At 42.2% G+C, this 24,501-nt stretch overlaps 1 gene segment (V, D, J or C); it reads right to left on the reverse strand.

Moving 5' to 3' along the window:
* Positions 1-24,501, reverse strand: part of LOC127214216 (T-cell receptor beta-1 chain C region-like) — a 123,792-nt gene that overhangs the window by 87,118 nt on the left and 12,173 nt on the right. The window contains 1 exon segment of the C gene segment in view: positions 5,905-6,196. Coding sequence covers positions 5,905-6,196 — 292 coding nt within the window.

Consider the following 24,501-nt stretch of genomic DNA (forward strand, 5'->3'; position numbering starts at 1 on the left):
TTTTTATGATAATTCTTTATTGTAAGACCCTTTTATGTCTGTTTTTCTTTCAGATCAGGTTTCTGGAGGCCTGGTGTGTGACTCTGATTGACAGATCACGCTTCTGGAGACCTGGTGTGTGACTCTGATGGACAGATTAGGCTTCTGGAGGCCTGGTGTGTGACTCTGATGGACAGATTAGGCTTCTGGAGGCCTGGTGTGTGACTCTGATTGACAGATCACGCTTCTGGAGACCTGGTGTGTGACTCTGATTGACAGATCAGATTTCTGGAGGCCTGATGTGACTCTGACAGTTTCCATGACTTTCCCTTGCACCCAACTGCCTTAAGCAGGAAATTGCACACCAAACAGGCATCTTTTGGTGACCACTAGACTGTTGTCATGGTAACCCAATTGCTTTAAACAGTTCATGAATGTCTTTAGGGAACTACCTCAGTTGTAGCAACTCAGTGGCTGGCAATGGTTCTGCTTTAGGAGGCCTTATTGCCGCCCAACTTCTTCCATGTGCAACAGTACTGCACTGACAAGCTCTGTTAACCTCCGATGGCCCTGCCCATGAGGCCCCGCCCTGGCTGCTCTGGATCTTGCGGCAATAGTATCAAATTAGGTCAAGGACAAAAGTGTTCCCCACAGTGACCCAGCAGATAGTTCATGTCTAGCCAACGCGGAGCTGTGTCTATACGTGGCTTGTGCTCGGTGTATTCGGAGCTGTGTCTGATCTTTGTGTGAGAGCTGTGAGCAGTCGTTGAAACTGGAATCTTTGCTGTGACTGGTGCAAAGTATAATCTGATAATCACGCGGCACGCCTGCCATAGCCCCCTTTGGGAAGCTGTGGTTTTCATACTGAGTACATTGTCAGAGCCCTCAGTCTCATCTGGGCAGAGCTGGGGAGAGGGAGACGGTGTTCTTGCTGAGATCTGTCGTCTGCAACCAGCACTGTGTCTCCAGAGCTGCAGAAATACAAGCTGCTGTCTTCAGGCCTTGCGTTGTTCACTATCAAAGTAGAGAACGTTAGGTTTGGGCGGCTGATAGGAAACTTGTCCTTGGTAAATCCACTCTCATATGTGGCTTCGGAGCCTTGATTTGCAGCTGCCATGAGTACCAGGCTCTGTCCCTGGAACTGTCTGTACCAGAACAACCCAACAACTTGAGTGTCAACCACACACTGGATTTTCAGCGAGACTCCACTTTGACAGATATCCTGCTTCGGCTCTTGGTAGAGAAGGACACTGAACACAGAGCCTGGTTTAAGAGAGACAGAGATCCATGAAGACAGACATGTTTCCAGTCAGATACGTCTGAAGACAAAGATGTCTGCTTTATTTGCTCAGGTATCACCTGACTGCCTAAATCATGTAGCACACCCCATCCCTTTTACCAACACTTTCTGTCAGAATCCTCTAATCTAAAACATCTTCTTCTCTGACCCCAGGTTCTGCTCAGGACAAAGTTCCTACCTTGGCCCAGGAGAAGTAACAGGAGAGTCCACATCCTTAAGCAACCGTCTCTTTTCTGACAAAAGCACTAAAACTTCAAGCTCACGCTCACCTTTCCTTCCCACACAGTGTAATAGATTCCTTAATCATTCTGTTAGTTTCTTTTTTGTAGGAGTTGACTTTTTGCTAAACATAAAAAAAAAAAAAAAAAAAAAAAAAAAAAAAAAAAACATTGCCCCCTAGGGGAACTATGTAGCTGTTCACTTAGGATACTTAGGATGAGTCATTCATTCTGAAGGCATCCCAAAATGCACTTGCTTATCTGTATAACATTCAGCTATTCATCATTATTGATACATTTGTGATACTTTTGAGTACACAAACACAAATGAGAGGCAACATTGTCTTTGGTGAACCAGAGCTATTTTTTCTTGTTTGTGAGTTGAGCTATTTTTAAAATTAGAGTTATTTATTTTATTTATGTATATGAATGTTCTGGGGCCCTTGAAGGTCAAGAAGAAAGCCTCTTAAACTGGAGTTGCAGATAGTCATGAGCCATAATGGGTGTTCTAGGAACCAAACCTGGATCCTCTTCAGGGCCAGACATGCTCTGAAACTCTGAGCCATCTCTCCAGCCGGAGGATACATTATTTCAACACCATTGTCACTGAATTTTACAAATTGGACATATATATATATATATATATATATATATATATACACACATACATATATATATATACACACACATACATACATACATATATATATATATATATATATATATATATATATATATATTACTTAGAGAACTCACACAAATTCATGGAATCTAAAAAGGAATGACAAATTTAGGACTCTAATTCATTTCTTTGTAATCTTAGAGCCAAGGACTAGCATTGGGGCTACCAAACACTGCCTCATTTTAATACTTTACTGTGTTTTTCTAACTGGCCCCTGAGATTGCAAGTCCAGCTTCCTAAAGTAAATATGGGATCCAGGAAGATAGTCATGGAGAATCTACCCTATCTTATCCCCCTGATTCTAAGATCCCATTATAAATTATGCTCCTGCTTTCTCTTTCATTCTTTCACAGTTTAGGACATCCTCACCATTTATATTCAAGTGTGTGTATATATGCTTGTGTATGCCTCTGTGTGTCCATCAAACATATGTTCACCTGTGTTTAATGAGTATAGAACGAGCAAATCCAAGGTTTATCCTCACAGAATTCCAAAATTCTGAGAATTAAAAATTCTTAGTATAAGAAAACTTACGAATTGAACCATAAATTAAAAATTAACACAATTGAAAAGGTAAACAACGTTAGATTATTTTATCGATTGCAAGTGTCAAATGCGCATATAGTGTATTTGGATCAAGGCATTCCCCCCACTCCTATCCACAATTACTCCAGCTCCTCCACATACCATTTTTATTCCCCAAATTTCATGTGCTCTGCATTTTGTAATTCCACCGAGTCCAGTTAGAGCTGTCTGTGTGTGTGTGGGTGTAGGATCGACTCCTGGGCTAGCTCTTAAGCCCCATGCCCCTAAAGAAAAGTGGCTCTTTCTTATCCAGCAATCATCGATTTCTTGATAACAGTGAAGTATGAAATGTCATGGAAAAGTCTATAAAATGCAGATAGAATGTAATTTTCAACGCAGATTTCCCCACTAACCCAAGGTACAAAAGACATAAAGACATTTAAATTTATGTTAAGGGCAAAACTTTCACTTTTGTTTCGTTTCTCGTAGGACATTACCGGATAGGATAATGTTTCCCTGGCAGACAGACGCAGTGAACCAAAAGGAAAAGAGACCAGGGAATCGGAAAAGTGGAGAATCTAGTTCAGACTAAGGAACAAAAATCTTAAGGGTGACAACTGGGCAATAGAACTAGTGAGCAATCAGTTCAGATTAGAGCAGAGGTTTCCAGAGACACAAATGTTGTCAAAAATACAGGCTGTGTATCCACTAAGCAAAACAATGTTTCAGCAGCTTGCAAACCCCTAGATTGTTAGTGGGGAGGCAATCCTGCTAAAAGAACCTAGACTCTTTAGAAGCACGGGTGGAGGAAGGAACCAGAGAATAACGGTACTGGGCAGGCATTAAAAAGATTAAGGCAAATGGGATGTGTAGCTTCTAAGAGCCAACAAACAGAACTTCAGGATGGGCAGTGTAAAGCATGGTGACCAGGTTCACAAGCCGTGTGGCCAGGAGCACCATATTTTAACCCAGGTTCGTTGTGTTTAATTGTAGGAAAATATTGCCTATGTGTCAGATCATTGGGTTACATTGGCTGAACTACGTACAGGGAAGAAACAATTACTTCCCTTGTCCTTGCTCTCTGCAGGAAAAGCTCTGTCCCTCTGTGTCCCAGCAAAGAATGCCATGTTTAAACAATTTTTCCCCGTTTTTTTGGTGTCATCCATCCTCTCTGGCTCTGGTAATTTTTCTGCAGCCTCTTTTTGTGTAACTCCCTAAGCCCTGAGGGGAGGGGTTCAGTGAAGACATCTCCTTTAGGACCGAGTCTTCTAAAACCTCTCACCCTCCGCACACTGTGCAGTTGTGGGTCTATGTAATAGTCCCATCTCCTGCAAGAGGAAAGGCACCGACCTGTGGGTATAGCAGAAGCTGGATGGATGGAGAGGTAAGAAAAATATGGAAGGATATGGGGAAGAGGAACACATTATCAGAATATTCCATGTGAATATTTCCAATAAAAATAAAATACTTTTTATTACTTGAGACTATCATTGCATGCATATAATGTGTTTTGGTCAAGTCTGCCCCTCCATTTCGTATCAGATAATTCACTGTTACAGTGGCCTGATTTTATAATTAAAACCCGTGTTTTCATGGGTAGATTTAGAGGGGCCTTTTTTTCCCCCAAAGAAATCTTCCATTTCAAAATGACATATATGTTGAAATAATAGGCAGTATTTTCAGATGGTTAGTGAGATTTTTATGTACTTTTATGAAGCTATATTTTGAACTTTTCTTAGAACATTACTTGCAATTTTTGCACAGATTCAAGCCTCCTTTTTCAGCAATATTTTAGTCCCAGGCATGCTATTTCATCTCTGCTTATTTTCATTTCATTCCAGTCCCTTTCCTCTCTGCTCGGGCTGCAGGACATGGGCAAGGAGGAGGAGGCATGTGGCAGGGCATGATGTTCAGGTGGCAAATTCTGAACCAGAGACTCGACTTTGATGGCATGCAGATGATCCTGGTAGCAATGAGAACGCGAACGCCTTCATCCGATCCCAATCTTGGCAATGCCTGCTGTGGGCGATAGTGGATTCGTGGGTCATGTTTGCACATACACAAAGATCCCTATGGAGAGTCCTGCTGAGTGGTTACATCCTGTAAGGGTGCCTTGTGTCTGTCCTGGATGTCAGCTTCAGTCCGGAGACTTCATTTCCTGGTAGTCTTTCCCTCCTCTGCAGGGGGATTGAGCACTAAACTTTCTTATTTTGACAGTTGTTCTGTTCTTGCTCTCTATTATCCCACATCAGCTAGCGTCCAATTTCTCATGGAAACATAGTTCTAAACATTATAATACATCTTTACTGAGTTCCTTTACATTCCCCGAGTGTTGATACATTGTCATAGGACCAACTACATAGCTTAGACTGTAAAGATATCGGAAGGCAATCCTGTCAACCTGTGAGTTGTCCTCTGATTCATGTGTGAATGGATGTGCTCAGGAAAGCATGCCTGTCTATGAGCACAACTGCAAAAATATACAAATGAATGAAATTTAAAGTTGTAAATATGTTGTTTCAGGTTTGTTTTATCTCGGTGGTTTAAAAAAAAAATCTTGTAATATTTTGTGTTTCATTCTCCCAAGAAACACATTATCCTGGTGGTTGTAAGACTGGTTGCAGCTTGATCAGTGGCACCACGGTTTACTCTTGCCTTGACTAGAGACTGTCCAATGAGACTTAACTGATAAAAGAATCTGAATCAGTCAGACTGGATTGGTTTTAAATTGAATAAATAAGATTCAAACTGTATAAATCTTTTCATTTAGACAGACAGTAAAGTCAGTCTAAAGACCAGAGACATGCTAGTGCCCTCTGGTGGCACATCACAAAGGACAAAGTAAACAAAGTCTTAAAAAGTGAAGGATGAACTTATTTAAAATGTTAAGCAGAGCTATAGAGTAAATATGAAAGAAGGCATCTCATAGGGTGTCACTCTCATGAGTTTAGTTTAGGGACATCTCATACTTCAGGGCAGGTTAAGTTCACGTTGTCTTCCGAATTATAAAGGAGTGAAAATATCATATGCTTTTATTTTTGCTGAGATAGGAGTGTGTAGATGTTCCTCTTCAGTGGCCGCCTCTTTCTAACTGGCACTAAGTCATATGAAAGACAGCTTCAGCCGTGAGGTAGAGGCACCCCCTTCCCATGGGGGCTCTTTTTTGTGTGAAGAGAATGTGGTTGTGCAGAGCTGTGGATAGACTGCTGGAGCAGAGGTACACAGATGTCTGGTTGGCTTTAGCAGACTCCAGTATCAGGGAGAAATTCTCCCTCTTCTTCCGGGAAACCCTGTATCCTTTAGGGATGTCTCGTTCACTGTTACTGTCAACATCGCATGATAAATAAATCAGTCGTAGCTCCAGACCTCGGTCTTGTCGATACCAGTACATCTTTTCATGGCCCATGTCCTGTACACATTCCAGGACAACTTCCTCTCCCACTCTTTGGACCAGGTATCTTGGCCTCTGGGTTACTTCCATGTACACAAGGTCTTTTGGAGGAGAATAAGAAGAATAAGAATAAGAAGAATAAGCATACTAAGGAGGAGAAGACAAAGAAGACGAAGAAGAAGATGAAGAGGAGGAGGAAGAGGAAAAGGAGTAGGAGAAAAAGGAAAAAGAAGGAGGAGGAGAAGAAGAGAAAACAAGGCTACCAATCAGTCTGATACTGGAAAAATCCGGTACACAGCCTGGAAATAACATTACGTGGTTTTCACTCAGTGCCCAGAACATACCAATTTCCAGGACTCACCTATTCCTAGGAAACATAGCACCACAACAGCGATGAGTCCATCTCTCATGGCAGTTCTGAAGAGAGTGTGGTCCCTCTTGCTGCTCTAGCCTGCCTGCCTATGATGTCATTGCACTTGACCACACTCATGAGCTCGCCTCCTTCCTGTAGACTTAAACGTCTGGAGGTGTCAGAGAGAACTTCACAGAAGTACATGTTTGTATCTCTCCCTGTGTGTGCACATGCTTGTGGAAATGTCTTGAAGTATACTAATTTAGTCTGCTGATAGTATTTATTTTTAGATACTTCTAATTGTTGCTGTTGTGTAGTATCCACAGATGGCTGGAACTGTAGTTGGATGTTTTCAACATACAATAGACTAGTTCTCCTCACAAAGCATCTGTCCGTCTTCTTCAAGTTTCACTGCTGGTAGTGACAACTATGGTGTAAATATCATTTAGAGGTTTGCCAAGAGGGCTGGTGGGTACAACGATCCACCAAAGGTGGGTTTATGGGAAAGCAATAAAGTATGAGCTGTAGACAAATAACTTGAAAAACATATTTAAATGGGATGGGGGAGTCGGGGGTGGGGGAGCATGGGAGGATGGGAGGGAGGGAACTGAGATCGATATGTAAAATAAGAAAAAGAAAACATATTAAAAATATTTCTGTTTTTGTCATGTGCCAGGAATTCCTGACAGTGTTGGTAATAGATGGCTTCATGCAACATCTGTACAAATGTGAACAGAGTCTGCAAATGTGCAGTGTGGTATGACATGATTAAGCGAGAAGGGTTACACTGATGTTTAAATGATCTCTGACACACAGTCTCAAATGATAGGAAAGCTTCGGTCAGTCTCAGAGGGCCACTGTGTAGAGTGCAGGTCTTCCCCGAAGGTGGGGTGAAGCAAACTGGATAGAATAAAGCTAATTCTGTTGCACAGTCTGGGTTGAGGAGTTCCCTTGGGAAGAGCCAGCAAAGGATTGGAGGAAAACACTGGCAGTTCCAGTGGGTTCTCAGCCTAGGTGTAGGTAACCATCCCCATAGGAGTCATGTGTTCATTATCCCGCATATCAGGTATTTACATTGCAATTCATAACAGCAACAAAATAATCACAGTTATGAAATAGCAATGAAATATTTTTTAAACGGTTGGGGGTCACCCTTGCAATAAAGGGTCACAGCAGTAGGAAGGCTGAGAAACACTCAGATTGTAAGCCAAAGTGGTTCCTTGTGACTCCTCCCTCCAGGGCACAGGGCTTCAGGTGTGTTCCTGTGTGGGGAGATAAGGAATGCTTCTTCTGAGTGCTTCTTTTCTGTGGGAGCACTGTTTCCCCCAGTAAGGGCGGGACTCGGGAAACAAAGGTCACCTCCTCCCTTTGTGACAGCCATTTTGTGCCGGAGGATGTGGCTTTCAGAATTGTGGTCTAACTGATGGAAGAGGGCAGAGAGGCTACAGATTTAGAGTGTGGGAGAAATCCTCAGTCTTACTTAAAGAAACACCCTGTCTCTTAAAGAATTACATTCACTTAGCACTCTAGGAACCATGTGACTAGTAGGGTAAATACTGTCCCATATCAAGATCCACACACAGAAGCTACGGTGCATATGTTAGTTACATTCCAAGCTTATCTTCTACCCCGGGATGATATCTAACAGGTGTCTTGGTGAAATTGTGACCCACAGATATTATGTACAAAATCCAGATAATTTAGGGAGGGTAGTAATGTATCTCCATAATAACTAGTGACTGTAGGGTCTGGCAAACCAAGGCATCATCCCTATGCCTCTGACTTCTCTATTTTAATAAGACAAAGAGCCACACAACAGAGAACCCCATGGCCATGGTGGGCAATCTGTGGGTGCGGCTGGGGCATTTCTGTTAGCTCTTCTCAAGCTGTAAGAAGAGCACATGACAGGGAACACATCATGCTGTTGTAAGAGCACTCAACCTATCCGGATGCCAAGAGAAGACTAACTGTTACCAAGAGAGGTGATCTGGCAGAGGAGAGCCACAGATGAAGAATGGGTTAGCATAGGGCACACTTCTGTACGCCTATTGGGAAAACTTCTGTATGAGAAGGCAGGGCGTCAGAGTACTCAACAGCACAAAGGCATGGAGACTTACAAGTACACAAAGCAGTGGACACTAGAGAGCAAATTAAGGAAACTGAATGTTTTTCAGCCCAAGTGAGATTTGTGGGCAGGAACAGTTGGAAAGCTGGCACTCAGGGTAGCTGGTTGGATGGTGGTCAGAGAAACTCAGGTGAGATACTGCACACTAATGGCAAAGATGGAGAAAACTATTTTAAAAGTCACTGCAACAAACTTAATAGGTAAGTGCAAAACATATGGATTTGGTGTAGGAGGGCATCAGAGCAGCCGTGAATATCACTCCTACGTTGTGAGCTTGCACAGTGGTGAATGACAAAGTTTGGTTTGGTAAACAATTCAGACTATGGCATTCCTGCTCACACAAAAACAACTGACTAAAGCATCAATAAAGCCAGTAATATGAGAAGATTCAAACTGGCTATGAGTGTCAGCTTTGGGCAGCAGCTCCACTGTATCTGAAGATTTAATCCCAACATGGGCAAAGAAACACCGTGATGCCCCGGCACTCTGGACCTAACCCAAGGAGCTTGTTCTGTCTGAATTTTGAAAGGCTCTGTGGTGTAAGAAGTTGAGAACTGGAGTATGGGTGTCACTCACTGAACTCACTAAGTGAATTGCACTGCAGAGGGGCCCTGAGGCTGTGGAGTCATGGAGGGCTTCCATGGCATTCCGAAAAGATGTTACTTTCTCTCATTTGGAGAGGAGGCTTCTTGCCCATGTGGCTGTCCTATTTGTGCAGGGAGCAGCTGGCTGTGTGGGGCTCTGTTGGCTGCTGGCACAGAAGTACAGGGAGGTCTGGCTGACTCTGGTAGATTCCAGTGTCAGAGGAAAGGCACTTTTTTGTTTTCTAGAGACACTATACCCACCAGAGACTTCTCCCTTATCGGTAATATTAACATTAACTGAGTAATAAATCAACTTTAGACCAAGACCTAAGTCTTGTCTATACCAGAACATAGAGTTATGATTCATATTCTGAGAGCAACTTATTATCAACTTCTTCCCAGGTTCTGTGATGAGGTGTCTTGGAGTCTGGGTGACTTGGTCCTCCGCGGAGCCTATGAATGAAGAACACAGTGGTTGAGACAGCCTTCTGGGTGAAAAGAGCAAATTCTGAAGCCTTCCGGGCAAACATCTGAGCCCTGATCTACAAGCTGTAGCCATTTGTCACTCACGGATTCCCAGGACTCACCTGTTCGTAGGAGATAAAGGATCACACAGCTTAGGAGACGGGTAACCATGGCAATATCATAACAAAACCCCTTCCTCAGCCAGCTCTTTGCTAGCCGCCTTGAGGCTAGCATTAATTTCTGTGATGTTCCTCTCACATTTTCAGTTCATGGGTGCCAGGAACATTTGAGAGAGGGAAGCTCCTCTCCGTTTCTGCAGCAGCTTGGTGTGGACACAGACACCAAAGCAGCCTTTATGGTCCGTTTCATTTCTTGAGTTTCCTTGGGACCGTGTGTCTGTATGCATGCACTGTGTTTTTTGTATCAGCACACTCTTGTAAAACTTGCCAAATATTTACGTATTTTAGAGCCTCATGATCTGAACTGGAATATCGCGTGACTATCACCTAGAAATGTGAGAACAGAAAGCTTACTCTTCTATCAAAACTGAATTTTATTTTTAGAGTCTATTTCTACTCTGCAGAAAAGACTCCAAGCATCTTCCTTAGCCTACCCTCTGGTGTGTGTGTGTGTGTGTGTGTGTGTGTTTGACACTGTCTTTTAAAATATGCAAAGGTGTAAAAATTCCGTCAAATTCACACCAGAGATTGTTTTGCTATCGTGCATCCCATTCAAAACATTAGAACCACCTCTCCTTTGCTCTATAGCAGACAAGACGCAGTTGTTGCTCCCAGAGCCAACACTTGTTTGCCTGGCATGTATTATAGTATGTTTCTTGCCTTTCTTATTCTCTCTCCTTCTCCGGGAGAGGCTGGCGAGAAGCATAGCACATCTAGAATTTTCTTTTCCTCTTAATGTTTGAAAATCAAGGTATAGGAACTGGAAAGATGGCTCCGTGGTCGGTCAAGAGTACTCTTCCAGAAGACTGCTTGGGTTTGATTCTCAGCACCCACGTAGTAACTCAGAACTGATACCTTCTTCTATTCTCCTTCAGCACCAGACACACACGTGGTACACAGACATACATGCACAAAAAAAATCACACCAAGACATAACATAATAATAATAATAACATAAATTAAAGCCATTTATTAAACCCTTGTATGACAATACATGACTTACATTTCAGCTACACAGCCATCTTTCCTTACATGACTTTGAGCCCAGGTATGGACTAACAGAACTATCTTAATTCTAGTCTTGTTTCCCTTTGTGCTCAGATGATCTCAATTCTGAAAAGTGCGCTCTGTTATCCACTACCAGCCCTGGAGAACCCAAATTTTGAAAAAAAAATGTGTGTTTTAAAAATTATGCATACACATTCAACTTTTTATGCTTACTCTAATATTATGATTTAAAATGTGATGGGTATATTACAGAACATGTTAGTGCCCTCTAGTGGAATATCACGGTGAATATCACTTGAACCAAGTTAGAGCCTCAACTCGATAATCGATGACTACACTTAATTAAATAGGTCCTTGTGTGGGGGTGGCTTCTGTGAGTTCAGCGATGGGCACTGTGCAGCTTGGCTTTGTACTTTGTTGACAGAAAGATGTGGCAACATTGATAAGCTAGCAGAGTCATCTATGTGCCTCGTTTATGTTGGAGGATCAAAAAAAGTCTGGACAATAGTTTTTATTGTTTGTTGTGGTGGTGGTGGTGCTAGAGACTGATCCTGGGCCTCGTGCATGCTGGGTAAGTGCTTTACCACCAAGACCCCACTGCTTTGTGAGAAATGTGTGTGTGGTGGTTTCAAAGAACATGGCCCCCAAAGGGAATGGCACTGTTAACAGGTGTGGCTTTGTGGGAGTGGGTGTGGCCTTGTTGGAGAAAGTGCATCACTGCGGAAGAGGCAGGCTTTGAGATTTCACATATGCTCAGCCCACATCCAGCGTCTCAGACCACTTCCTGTTCCTTGTGAGTCAAGACGTAAGAACTCTCAGCTCTTTCCAAAGTACTTCCTGCTGGTACCCTTACCAGCTGTCTTGGGGGATTCGAAGAAGATTCAGATATCCTAGCTGTAGTCTGTAGGGCTGTTTTGTCCACCTGTTTTGAATGTAGGATCAGCTTGTACTCTGTTTCAGGCGGTCTGGCGTGATCAAACCACATTAGTCTGGAAGGAATCCACATCTGCCCAAATTCCCAAATATTGTATATAAATGTTTGTTTTCATTTAATTGGACTGTTAGATAAAATTAAATAAAATAAAAAAAATAAAAAAAAAGAACTCTCAGCTCCTCCTCCAGCACGACGTCAGCCTGCACGCTGCCCTGCTTCCCGCCATGGTGACAATGGACTAAACCTCTGAACTGTAAGCCAGCCTCCACAATTAAATGTTTTCCTTTGTAAGATTCGCTGTGCTCCCGGTATCTCTTCACAGCAGCAGAAATCCTAACTCAGACAATTCTCATCCAGGGTATCATCTTCAAAGGCGTTACTGTTAGAGAAATAATGAATACACTTTATTCCTCGTTCTGGATCTATTATTAGTCTGGTCGTCCAGATTGATTTGATAGTCTGAAAACATCCTAGAAAAACGTTCTTACTGCTTTCTGAGTTAGGTGTGTTGATGTCTATGAGGCCTGTGTTGGAAAGTGCAGAAACTAGAGCCCACTAGAAAACCTATGTGAAGGCAAACATCAAGACTGGAGGTATGGAGCCCCAGGTGGCCTCTCAGGGAAACCCCACAGACCAGGGTCTCGGCTGCTTCCCTTCCAACAGCCCTCCTAAGGGAACTTCAGCCAGGCATGCCCTCCTTAGGCCAGTCCAGTTCTGGGAAAAGCGCCGGCCTTCCCACATCTCTCCTCATATCTGTTCATCTTTCCTGACAGACACGCCTTTGTTTGTCAAGCCATGTATTCTTTAAGATGAGCGTGACCCTCACTACGGTGACGGAGACAGATTTTTACACGTTTAAACTTGAATCCCATTCTTCGGGCAATTTATTTACGCAATGTGTGGTCACGTTCTTTGTAACTGGGTGTTGCAAGCTTTCTAGAACTACCATGGCAGAGTACTACTGACTGCTGAAAGTGGCAGAAATTAATTTTTCCACTGTTTCGGGGGGGGGGGGCTGAGATCAAGGTCAGCTGAGCCAGTCTCCTTAGAGGCTTCTCGTCTTGATTTGTAGGTGGACATACTTTCCCTGTGTCTTCTCAAGGCCTCCTCTCCCGGTATCTGTGTCCAGATCATTTTGCACATAGGCTAGGGTGTCACCATGTGACTTCATTTTATTAATTACAACTTTGAAGATGCCATCTCCAAGTAAGCCACCGTCTGAAGCGTCAGCTTGAGACTTCCCACATAAATTCGGCAGGTGGGCTCATCTCATCCTGTAGCCGTGTGAATGCAGGTGACACTAACTCCGGAGGTTTGTTAGGGTGATGATAAAACGATCAGACAAATAAAGAGGTTAAGGCTTTGTCAATCACACAGCTCTCAAAGCTGCCATCTGACTGCTGCTTCTGCGACAGCATTTTTTCAAAGTGCCGTGTCAGGGGAGGATTCAGCGTTAAATTATTCACATGTTGTTTCTTTTGAACGTTCTCCTCAGTTTCCGAGATGCATAGGTTAGCTACTTTATTTTATAGGTGCGAAACTGGATCCTTGGAGGGGCAATTGCATTCCCAACGCTCCCTACCAAGTGGCCGGCTTTGCCTGACTCTGGATCCTGAATCCAGCCGCAGCTTTTGAATGTTTCAGTATGCCTGCTTGCACATCCATACCTAATATACCTCCTTTGATGCCTTACGCCTTGTCACAGCTCATTTCCATGCATTCCATGCTATCCTTGTCTGCCTATAAGCCAGGGATGAGGTATCTGGGTCTCCCAGCCAGGTTGATGCTGCTGACAGGCTATGCGTGATGCCAGTATTAGCACAAGAAGCTGCTTTGAAACGAGTTCCTGCTGTCTTTCAATTTTCTAGACTTCTTCTGTTTTGCTTTTAAAAAATGGGATTATAGCAGGGTTTTTTGTTTGTTTGCTCTGACAACCTAATATATTTTGCATATGGTCGACACCCTAAATTGAAATAAATGCCATTTTCTATCCACCAAGCCTCCATCCTTCTTGTGTACGCTTTGTGACTGTCCATCTTCTACTTTAAGCTTTTATTTTGATAAATGGCGCCCACAGGAGCATCATGGGAAGCTCCCGAGTCGCGATGTGCTGCTTTCTCACACAAGGCGACTTTCCCTTTGTGTGATAGGGACCGTGGGAGGGAGTGCACTTTCCTTTGAACTAATGGAATCTAATCGCGGCCCCTGGAGGAGCTGCGCCTGTCCTCTGTCACTGCATTCTTGTATCAGCAGCAGCTATACAGCAAAGGCCAGTGCATGGCCTGCTGGACCCTGCCAAACAAAATGGAGGAAGGGATTCTTCCTCTGAGAACAATCCCTCTCTGAGGTAGGGATGACCAGAAAGATGCTTGCTGGCACGTTCTGATCATAACCTGTAGCAAGGTGTTTACAGAAATTAGGCTAAAGGCAGAAGTTAGTGGCATTTGCTCTTAGAAGTGGCAGCATCTCGCAGAAACCCCATCTACACCCTTTGCCTCTCCTTGGTCTACTTCCCACAACTCCTTTGTTGCCTTCTTTTGGTTGCTTGGAAATGAGGTCCTGAAATGGTTTTCTGTGGATGCGGTAGTAAATCACTGAAAAATTCATGACATAAAGCATTAAGCTTACCACGTTGCATACAACATATTAGAAATTAGATATTATCCTCATTGGCTTTACGTCAAGATGCAGGATGGATTGTGTTCCTTTCTTAGTGCCCATGGAAGATTTATCTCTTCCCTTTTACAGTTCCGAGAGACCACCTTCATTCCTTGGTCGCTCTAGTTTATCTTCAAAGGCAGTTGACAACAGTCACTGTTAGAGGCCTGTGCATTTAGATCAAGCCTAGCTATATAATCCAAAATAATCTTCTTGAAAAAGGCTAGATTAGTATGTAATCGCACCTACAAACTTCATTCTCTGTTGTGTATAATGTGTTCGTAGTTTCTGAGAAATATTTTTGGAGTCACTATTTTAGCTAACGGAAGGAAGGTAAGACTGAGACTTGGTTAAGAAAACATTTTGCAAAGACATTGTATGTTTAAAATATTTTATATGTACTTCCACTAAGGCTAAGCAAATACATGTCTAGAAAATCCATATCTCTATAGACTTATACATGAAAATTCACAAGTGTATTATGCATAAAAACTGAAAATGATCGAATATACATTTGATAAATGGGTGGATGAGCAAATGGTGACATGTCCACAGGATATAATGATTTCCAGCACTTAAAATGTAACAAATTATTAAAATAATTTAGAACACAGACTGTTGGCCAATAAAGCCCACTGATTTCTCCTCTCCACAGCACTGGAGTTATAGGGGTGGATGGCCGTACATAGCTTATTATAAAGTTCCAGGGATCTGAATTCCATCCATCCTGTTTGTGCAGTGAGAGCTATGGCCACTAAGAAATCTCCCTAGCCAGCGTATCACCTGTAAAAGGATTGACCAGACAATTAAGGCCAAGAGTCACGTAAGGAGAATTCTTCCACCTTACAGGACATCAGTTTATGTCCTTAAGTTGTTCAGAGTGCAAAGTCCAGAAGCAGAAGCTGAAACTGTGGTGTTAGAAATTAGGGAGAAAGAAAGAGAGAGAGAGAGAGAGAGAGAGAGAGAGAGAGAGAGAGAGAGGAGTGTGGAGCGCAGTGTAGGAAGGAATTAATTTAGCACGAGGGAGGATTCATGAACCAGCCTGTAGGGAAAAATGAATCTTGTTTTTCAAATGAGCCAGGGGCCATTCCTAGTCCCCACCATCGCCCAGGCCATTCCTGTACCATACACATGAGGAGGAGTCTGGCAAGATTTCCAGTAGTTTCTTCCATTTAAGGTGAGGACTCTGAGGGTCCTTTTTGTGCTGAGTGCATGTGCTCGTGTGGCAAGGTGTTCTCAGAGCTGGCACACAGCACCAGGACCTGGGTAAGGACTGGCAGGCTTCAGTGTGAGGGAAGAATGTACTTTTCTCTTGTTCTGGAGACAGTGCATTCAAAGACAAGCTCTAATTTCTCTGTATTATTAATGCCATGTGAGCAATGAATCAGCTCTAGTTCTATTCCTGGATCTTCTGATTTCAGTAAATTTTTCAGCAGTCCATGGCTTCAGAAAAGCCCAGAGTAGTTTTCTTTCCTATCCCTACAATGCAGTATCTTGGGGCCCAGGAGGTACCAACGGGCCTAAAGGATGAGAACATTTGTTAGCAGGGTGGGATTTGATGAGTAAACCCACACAAAAACTTTTTTGTTCTTGAGCGTGGAAATCCTGTATTTTACCCAATCCCAAATGACTGAGGTCCAGAGAGCCGAGGACCCTTGCATTTGCAGAGTAGACAAGGCTAAAGCATGAGTTTCAGCCCCAGGGCCATAGGATGGGCTCTTCTGGAAGTCGGTGTATCATGGCATAATCCTGTCAACTGCTCTGGGCTCCACGTCAATCCTATTCAACAGTTGCGTCACTTTTCACACCATGGGAAGGGCACTTTTGCTCATCTTCCTCATCCAAAGAAGGCTTGGGCCCCTGTTTATTTCTCCCCCAGTCTTTCCTCATCTCAGGAAACCTTCCATTACAACACTGCTTTTACGAGTTTTGTGGATGGATATGCTGCAGAGCTTTCAAAGACTGTAATACCAGGATTTGACCTAATTTTGAAGGCTGGAAAGGAAGGAATAAAGTGTGATTTCTGAAGGGTAATCAGGAATGGACTCTGCAAGGCTGAGAAGGAGGGTTCTTCAGTAGAAAGACCCATCGATGGAGTTGTTATATCAGACCAATAGCAGAACTGGAAGCACTGAATCAAGTATCTATTTATATATCACACAGGAAAGAGCTGCAGCAACAACTGACAATCACTTTTTTATTTTGTTTTTGTTTTTGGGTTTTGCTTTTCATGTACCCACTGATTATGTGGTTATCGTTCAACCATCTCATCCGCAATCCCACACTGGCTTGCTTGGGATTTATTAACTTAGACTTCTTTGAGGATTTTAGGCTCGTCTCTCCTGTAGCAACAGTTTCAGACACTGACAGATCTGCATGTCCCAATTTGCACTTCTCCCAGGCACATTATTTGGTAACACTGGCTGGAATTAAACCATGATGGACATCAATGCAAATCTATACATATAAACCTTCCCTTCCATAGCTTTGCTTTCAAAACCCAGAGTCCGTTACGGAAAACTGCGTCTTTTACCCCCGCCACCATTCTTCCGCATTTGCTTCTCCTTGGCTCTCTGTTAATCATTTGTCACCATCAGATAGAACTGCAGGAAATATATACGTGCACGGTGCACGTTTTAGGTTCGGTGAAACATCCTTCCATTTTTAAACTTCTCTGAGCCAATATTCTTAGAACCAAACATATCTTATTTTTAAAGGGACTTAGATGTGAGAGGTGTGGAGAATTTAAATAGACATTAACCAGAAGTCGGAAGATATGTTCTTGGAAGAGAATCTTGAAGCTATAAGTACTGGAAGTCATGTTTGTGTCCACTTTTTTCCCTTCCTCGCTCCTTCCTTCCTCCACATGCCATCTTCCAGAAATTATACTCAGTAATAGGGACGTAAGGTTAGCAGGATATCACTTCTAAACTAAAGAGTCTTGTGAAGAGCCAGAATGGGAAAAAAAATCATAAAAACACACCCACAATGTTTAGCAATCTTATTTTGCAGAAGAAAAGAGCTGGTTCTTTTTTTTCTGTAATGGCCAGAAAAGCTTTTATGGATAGCTTTTCTCTGGATGAAGAATGGGAGAGTGTGTAAGAGGTAAGGAAGTAGACACAGGAGAGAGATTTTGAAAAGATACAGCTGCCCCAATGCGACATGATCTATTCGGGGAATTATAAAATGTTCAAATAAGCTGAAATCCAAAGCCCTGAAGGGAATTTAGAACATTTGAACACAGTTTTCATGCAAGGAAATATTTATGAAAGGCTTCATGTGCTGCATAAAGAATATTAAACATGGGCACACTGGTGGGCATGTGTACCTTGGTAAACAGATGAGTTATGAGTCTGGGAGACCAGGAATGAGAGTTGTGTGCTATTTTCTAGGGAGTGGATAGTGACAGTCTACACTAGATCAGAAAGAGTGAAGGGAGGAAGAAACCGCATCTGATGGACACGTTTGCTCTGGGAATCATAGCAATGCCCATCGCCCTGGAGAATTGCCTTAGCTAGAGACTTCCCCACTCCTTGTCAGGTGCACGATGTCTCAGTATAGCCGTTGTCCTGTGTCCTTCACGTCTAAATTATTCCAGACCCTGCCCAGCTTCAAGTCCCTTGAGGAGTCAGAAAAGTCCTTTGCCGAAGCAAGCCCAGCTCCTTTCCTGTTAAAACATCCATCCTACTTTTCCATGTTGACTGCCACGGTATTTCCAGCAACTACTGACCTTCCCCTGAGAATTTAACGTATGACATTGTGGGGCAGAAAACTAATAGATTTAGAAACTTAAGTAATAGAAAAGGGAAGCCCGGAATCATTGTTTCAGTCATTGAGATGGAAATACAGTGTGCCCAGAATGGGAGCAGGCGTAGGAGAGAAGGCAATGGACCTAGGAATAACTTCCTCCTCCAGTTTGGCTTCCTGTGAAGAAGCAAGCACGCGTTGTTTACCGTACAGCTGATTTGGTTAAACAGGAGCATAGAAAGATACGATGAATAATTGTGGAAAACTTGAAGGGAACACACAACAGTCAGAAACACAGTTAAACCGAAGGGTTAGTAGCTTATGAGAGAATTTCAGTTATCAATGACACTACTGTTGAAGTTGAGAAAGTTCTTCTGAAGCAATCAGTTAATGGCATAGAGCACACGGGGGGGGGGGGCGGAAATTGGACAAAGTGAGCGGCGTTCTCTTCAGATGAGAACAGGTAGGAAACAGAGCCAGTTGGCTACTCCCTTTCTGAACAGCCACAAAATCCAGCTGATTCTTTTGCTGGGGTGACGAGGCTGACGGGGAAGCATGACAGAGCACTTGCTGAAGATTTCAACTTGAAAATCCTTGGATCACGGGGCCCTGAATGGAACGTCTCCATCAAATCCCTCCCTACCAGGGCTCAGAGAACTCCCTGGGAGGGGAGGCAGAGTGGCAGAGCCAGCGGGAATACAGGATAGCTAGAAAACAAGGCTGTCTACATCAACTTGATCGATGCCCATATGAACTCACAGAGATCGAGGCCACACACTCATGGCCCCAAGGTTCTGCACTAAGTCCTTTGTTTATTGGTTATATCTTCCAGTTCAGTGTTTCATGAGATTCCCAAGTGGGTCTCTGTATGTGCCTTCTCTTCGGGTTCCTATGCTTCTGTTTGCTTGTTTTGTTTAAGACCATTGTGTTGTTGTTTTTTTTTTTAATATTATTTGAAAGATCATTAACTGTTGTCAGATATTTGAGTTCATTTTTCTGGAAGACTATTGTTGGGCCACCCTTCTTTTTCCTGGAATCTCACTAAGGAACTTACCCTCTGACGGAAAGGAAGCAAAGGGGTTTCAGAACCACAGCACTGTCTGCAGACATTGACCCAAAGTCACACTTGGACGTGACTCATTGAATTAAGGCTATTGAAAATCCTAGGTATCCCACGTAGATCACTCTGGAAAGCTTCTGTGTAGTTAGCAGGTGGCCCAGGTGCACTGTGATAGTAACTGTAGGCACAGATGTAACGGAAAGTTTGATTAGCAGTGGCGTTATTAAGAGACAGAAAACATGTGTCTTGCTCCATCAGAGAGACACTGTACTCATCAGATACATTGCCTTTGTTGATGCCATTGGTATAAAAAAGACTACTAAATCAGCTATAGCCCTTGTCCTGGGTCTTGTTGATACCAATAGATTTGGTCATAGTTCTCAATATGAGAACATTCCACAATAGGGGCTCTTCCCTGTCTTTGTGATCTTGTTCTGTGGGATCTGGGTAATATCAGAATCCATAGATCCTTCTGGAGAAACAAGAGAGAAAAAGGAACCAGAGCTGAAGAAAGTCTGTACTGTCTGGTCTCTAGAGAGGAGCTTAATCCCAGCCTGAACAATGAAAAGATTTCTCCATTTTCTTTCCAAACTTACCTGTTCCCAGGAGACCAAAAAACCCACCCACACAGCAGAGTAGCATGGAGCCTATGGGAAGGAGAGGCAGGATGAAGATGCTCCCATCTCTGAATATTTGGAGAGTTAGGACACAGAAACAGGAAACAGAAAATGCTCACACTCAAGGTAGATCCCTCCCCTCTTCCCTGGGGCTGAGAGTGGTTGCAAATAGGGCGCTGTACCAGAAAACTCCTCTACCTCCACAAGGCTCAGGAAGAAGAAGACATTTCGGCTTGCACATTATAAACGTTCTTGGTGTTCACGGATGCTTATCTACTCCTTTATTTTCTTTGTTTTCCATTAACAGTTGGAGATGTTTTTCTTCATCTCCCCAGGGTCTGCTTCACTTACTCATGACAAGAACTTACAGAACCCTTCACCATTAGAGAAAAGTGGACCTCCTTCCCCTAGCAGTGATCAAATTCCAGAGCTTCTCACCTAAGGATGGGGCTTCATTCCCACACTCCCTCCCCCATGTCGACTCGCTGGCTTTGGAGCCTGTGCTGAAACTAGCTCTGTAGACCAGGCTAGCCTCAAGCTCATAGAGATACTACTGCCTCTGCCTCCCGAGAGCTGGGATTGAAGGCATGTGCCACTAACGCCTGGCTACTTTCTGTATTTTTAATGAAATGAATTATACGTGTCAAATAATCCACACCCATATTTCTGAAGTTCCAGTACTATCCTGATTCACAGAAACCTTGGATAATGACCATCTCAGGACAATTTACCATATCCATCACCCTAAGCTTTATCATTTGCTAATGATGAGTACGTTCAGTTTTTTTATTTTAACTACAATCATCTTGCTGTACTGTAACACACAAGAATATACTATCTAGTTTTAATAATGTGCATGTTAACCGATGTCTTCTCATCACCATGTTCTCTTGAAATATTTTTATCGTTTGACAACTACGACATTTATATAATGAGTTCTATTTGTTGTCACCTGTCAATCCTCTCCCTTACCTCCCTTCTTTCATGGAAACCCTACTTTCCACCGAGTTCTGCCCTCACTTTCATGACTTCTTTGCATGTGTGAACTACTGGATTTAATTCGAGTTTCTTGCCTGAGCACACGAGAGCTCATTTACTAGAAAGATGGCAGTTTATCCGTAACTACATCACTAAAACAATGACACCCCCATCCCTAACAACTGCTATTTGTCACTAGTCCCTCAGGGATGACTACTGCTTCATGAACCCCTACCCCATCTATGACGAAAGCCCGGTCATACACGGATCTTGTGAAGATGAGTTCAACTGAAGAGAGTTGTGAGTGAGAGGCTGCGTCGCCACTCCGATGATTTATTTTTGCTACACATCTTCCCGTCCTCTGGATCTTACCTTCTTCCTGTTCCCTCTTCCACAATGTTCCCTAAGCCTTGGGTAGTGTGACTGTGCCTTTCAGGGTCAAGCACTCCACTGTCACTCATTGACAGTACTTTGGCAAACGATGGGTTTCTGCGCTATCCCTAGTAAAGTAGGAAGCTCTTCTAATGACGGTTGAACATAGCTACGGTGTATACGGGATTATGGGTATAAACGTGTACCTAGATGGCCATTAGCAAAGGAGCATTGGTAAGCTCTCCATGGAGCCAATGATACCCACAACCACATACGTTTGATTAAATGTACACATTGGTATCTTCAGCAATAGAGTCTTACCCAGTTCTGGTAAGAAACTAAGAACAATTACAATAGCCTGTATTGCTTTTTATTTGCAGAGGGCGGGGATCTATGCAGCCTCTTTGACCACCAGCCTAGGCCAGTGTCCCACACCTGGCTGTGGGATTTTCATGACCCATGGCGTCTGGGAAGAACATTATTTATCCACAGAGGCCACATCTGGTTTTTTGTTTTTGTTTTTAGATTATATTTTCAATAAACTTACACACTAGCAGATTTCCATATGGCTTTTTAATATATCTTCATTTGGATTGCATATCTCTCCTCTCCCTCCTCTTTCCTACCCTCCTGCTCCCTTTCTGTTTAAACTGTTCCACTCATAGTATCCCCAACATCTTCATTTTAAAATAACTTGAAAATCTGAAATGTATTCAAAGTGAACTTGAGAGGGTAATTAGCCAACACATCTCCAAATCACTCAACTTTTGTAATTGCCAACTCCTGAGCTCTCTGTTTTATCTATCCCCTAGACAATTTTATTTCTGCTGTACTACTTGGGTTAGTTTCTCATTTACTCAAGAGCATATAAGCAAATTTTACTGCATATATATATATATATATATATATATATATATATATATATATATATTCCAGTGTAAGTTATTTAAGTATCCCCCTTCTTCTTGATTTCTTTAAAATACTCCATTTATTAGCCTAAGGAAAAAATATAGATTGTTCCAGTGAATGGTTTTGTCTGCATGTTTGATTAATTAAAGCTGTTATTTGGGGGTTTGTCCTTAGTATCATTAAAAAAAATTAGCATTTCTGTGATGTGAAATTTTGAGGTAGATTTGTTGTTCCGCCGCCCCTTCTGTAGAGTCAACTGCTCAGCCATGTTCGATGGAATTTTTTAGATGTGTAGTGAAGAGAAAAGCATGAGTCACTTCAAGAGAAGGCACTAAAAAGGCAACTCAATTTCTGGGCAGCCAATGGTGTTCTTAATGGAGGTCCTATATTTTTTGTACCCCTGAATGGCACACCCATCCTCTAAGTCATATCTGTGGCCCACCTTCCATTTGAGTTGGGCTCTACAGCACACAGAATGCATAAAGTTCAGGCTTACTCACAGACTACACCTCTCACCTGCTTGCTGCTGCTCGCCTTCTGAAGAACTGCTGAACATTCTGTCCCGGTTGGGCATTATTTATCTGTAAAACACAGCTTCTAGTACATGGCATGCTAAAGAAGAAAATTGTGCCTACTCTTCCTTACAGAAGGTTTAAGGTTTCTGTCTTCGTTTTCTTCTTCGTCTTCTCTGCTTTCTCTTAGAACATGGAGAACTTTGAGTTGCAGCTTTTATGATTAGGTCTGTGTCATATCTCATTTATTTTCATTATGGTGTTAATGACAGTACTGGTTCAATTTTTGTGTCTGGTTGTTCCAGCATCATTTGTTAAGGACTAGCCATCTTAATTAACTGTAAATTTGAATCTATAAGCATGATATAAGTTTCCCTTCTTGATGTCTTCTTCAATTTTACATGTAACATATATGTAACAGTATTGTAATATAGTATAGATTTTATACTATGCATTGTAGATTTTATCCAATGTATATTCTGAATTTATTCATATGTCATTTGCCATTGATATTATTTTAAATACTGCTATTTTCGGAAGTCTATTTTCTATACCTTTGAATATGGTAAATTCAACATTTGATGTTTATATTGATCTAATATTCTGTGATCTTACTAAATTTACTAATTGTTTCTACTTATTAATGATTCCTTGGAACTTTTCAACTTAAAAAACTTTGTAACCCGCAAAATGTTGTCTTTGTTTATTTTTGACCTCATTCATCTTGCCTTGTCATTTGGTTAAAATTCGATTAATGGTAGCAGGAAAATAATTTTCCCTATTTTCCTTTATTCCCTATTATATAAAGGAAGTTTTAAATAACTATTGAATATGATTCTAGTTATATACTTTTTGTCAGTAATGTCCATCAGATTGAGAAAGTTTGCATTTGTGACTGATTTTCTTAGAGCATTTTTCTTGAATAAATAAACCTCCTTTCCCCCAGATCCACTCTCTCTATTTTGTCTTCATAATTCATTGTGTTCAGTTACTGCTTTCAGTGTGTGTGTGTGTGTGTGTGTGTGTGTGTGTGTGTGTGTGTGTTAATCCACTGGCTCATGAGAAACTTGCTATTGACTAAACCCCCAAAGAAAAAATTGCTTTCTGTTCCCCAGTCACTATTGACTGCCTATAGCTCCTCAGTTAGTGGTCTCACAGCCCCTTCCCAATCCGTGCTGGAGTTGTAACTTGCTCAATTTTACCTGCTCTTGTGATAAAGGAATCTGGGCTTGTAGTTTTCTTTAAAAGGTTCTTTTGATACACAGTTCTTCACAGATCTCAACCAAAGTCTGTTTTTAAGTTCTGTTTCTCCAATGATGCTTCATCTCCATACAATTAATTGGTTCATCCCTTGTTGGTAACCCCCCTCCCAAATCAGCATTTTAATGTCTGTTGAGGCTGTAGAGAAACTCCATCTTGCCTTATTGGCAAGCTTTGTTCCTATGTCTTGATTTCTAGGGTCAGCAAATATCACCAGTTGATCAGATTATGAGGCTATCATCCTCTAACTCTTCTGGACATCGGTTTATTGACTGAAATTCCTAAAGTCTGTGTCATTTCATGGTTCCTTTCTATTGATTGGTTTTGGTTCCTATGTATGGTTATATTTTCCTATTTCTTATCATATCTGATACTTTTCTTGGAGTCAAAATTATTCAAGTTTGGAACTAGACATACTCTCTTGAAATGTGGAAGCAGATATGTGATAGACCACAGTGGCTATTTTTGCCTGACTGCCTTGGATTCTGTACAGCATGATCTCAGCATGTCTTGCTGATGGATCCCTTTACCAATGACATCTTGAAAAGTATGAAGGACTTTATATATCTCAGCCAGACTCTATCCTGTACTCAGTAAGGGATTGATCTAAAAACTGCTATCTTTTTTTTTTTTTATATCTTTCTGT

Source organism: Phodopus roborovskii, unplaced genomic scaffold (genome assembly GCF_943737965.1).
Source record: "Phodopus roborovskii unplaced genomic scaffold, PHOROB, whole genome shotgun sequence".
In the NCBI taxonomy this organism is placed as follows: domain Eukaryota; kingdom Metazoa; phylum Chordata; class Mammalia; order Rodentia; family Cricetidae; genus Phodopus; species Phodopus roborovskii.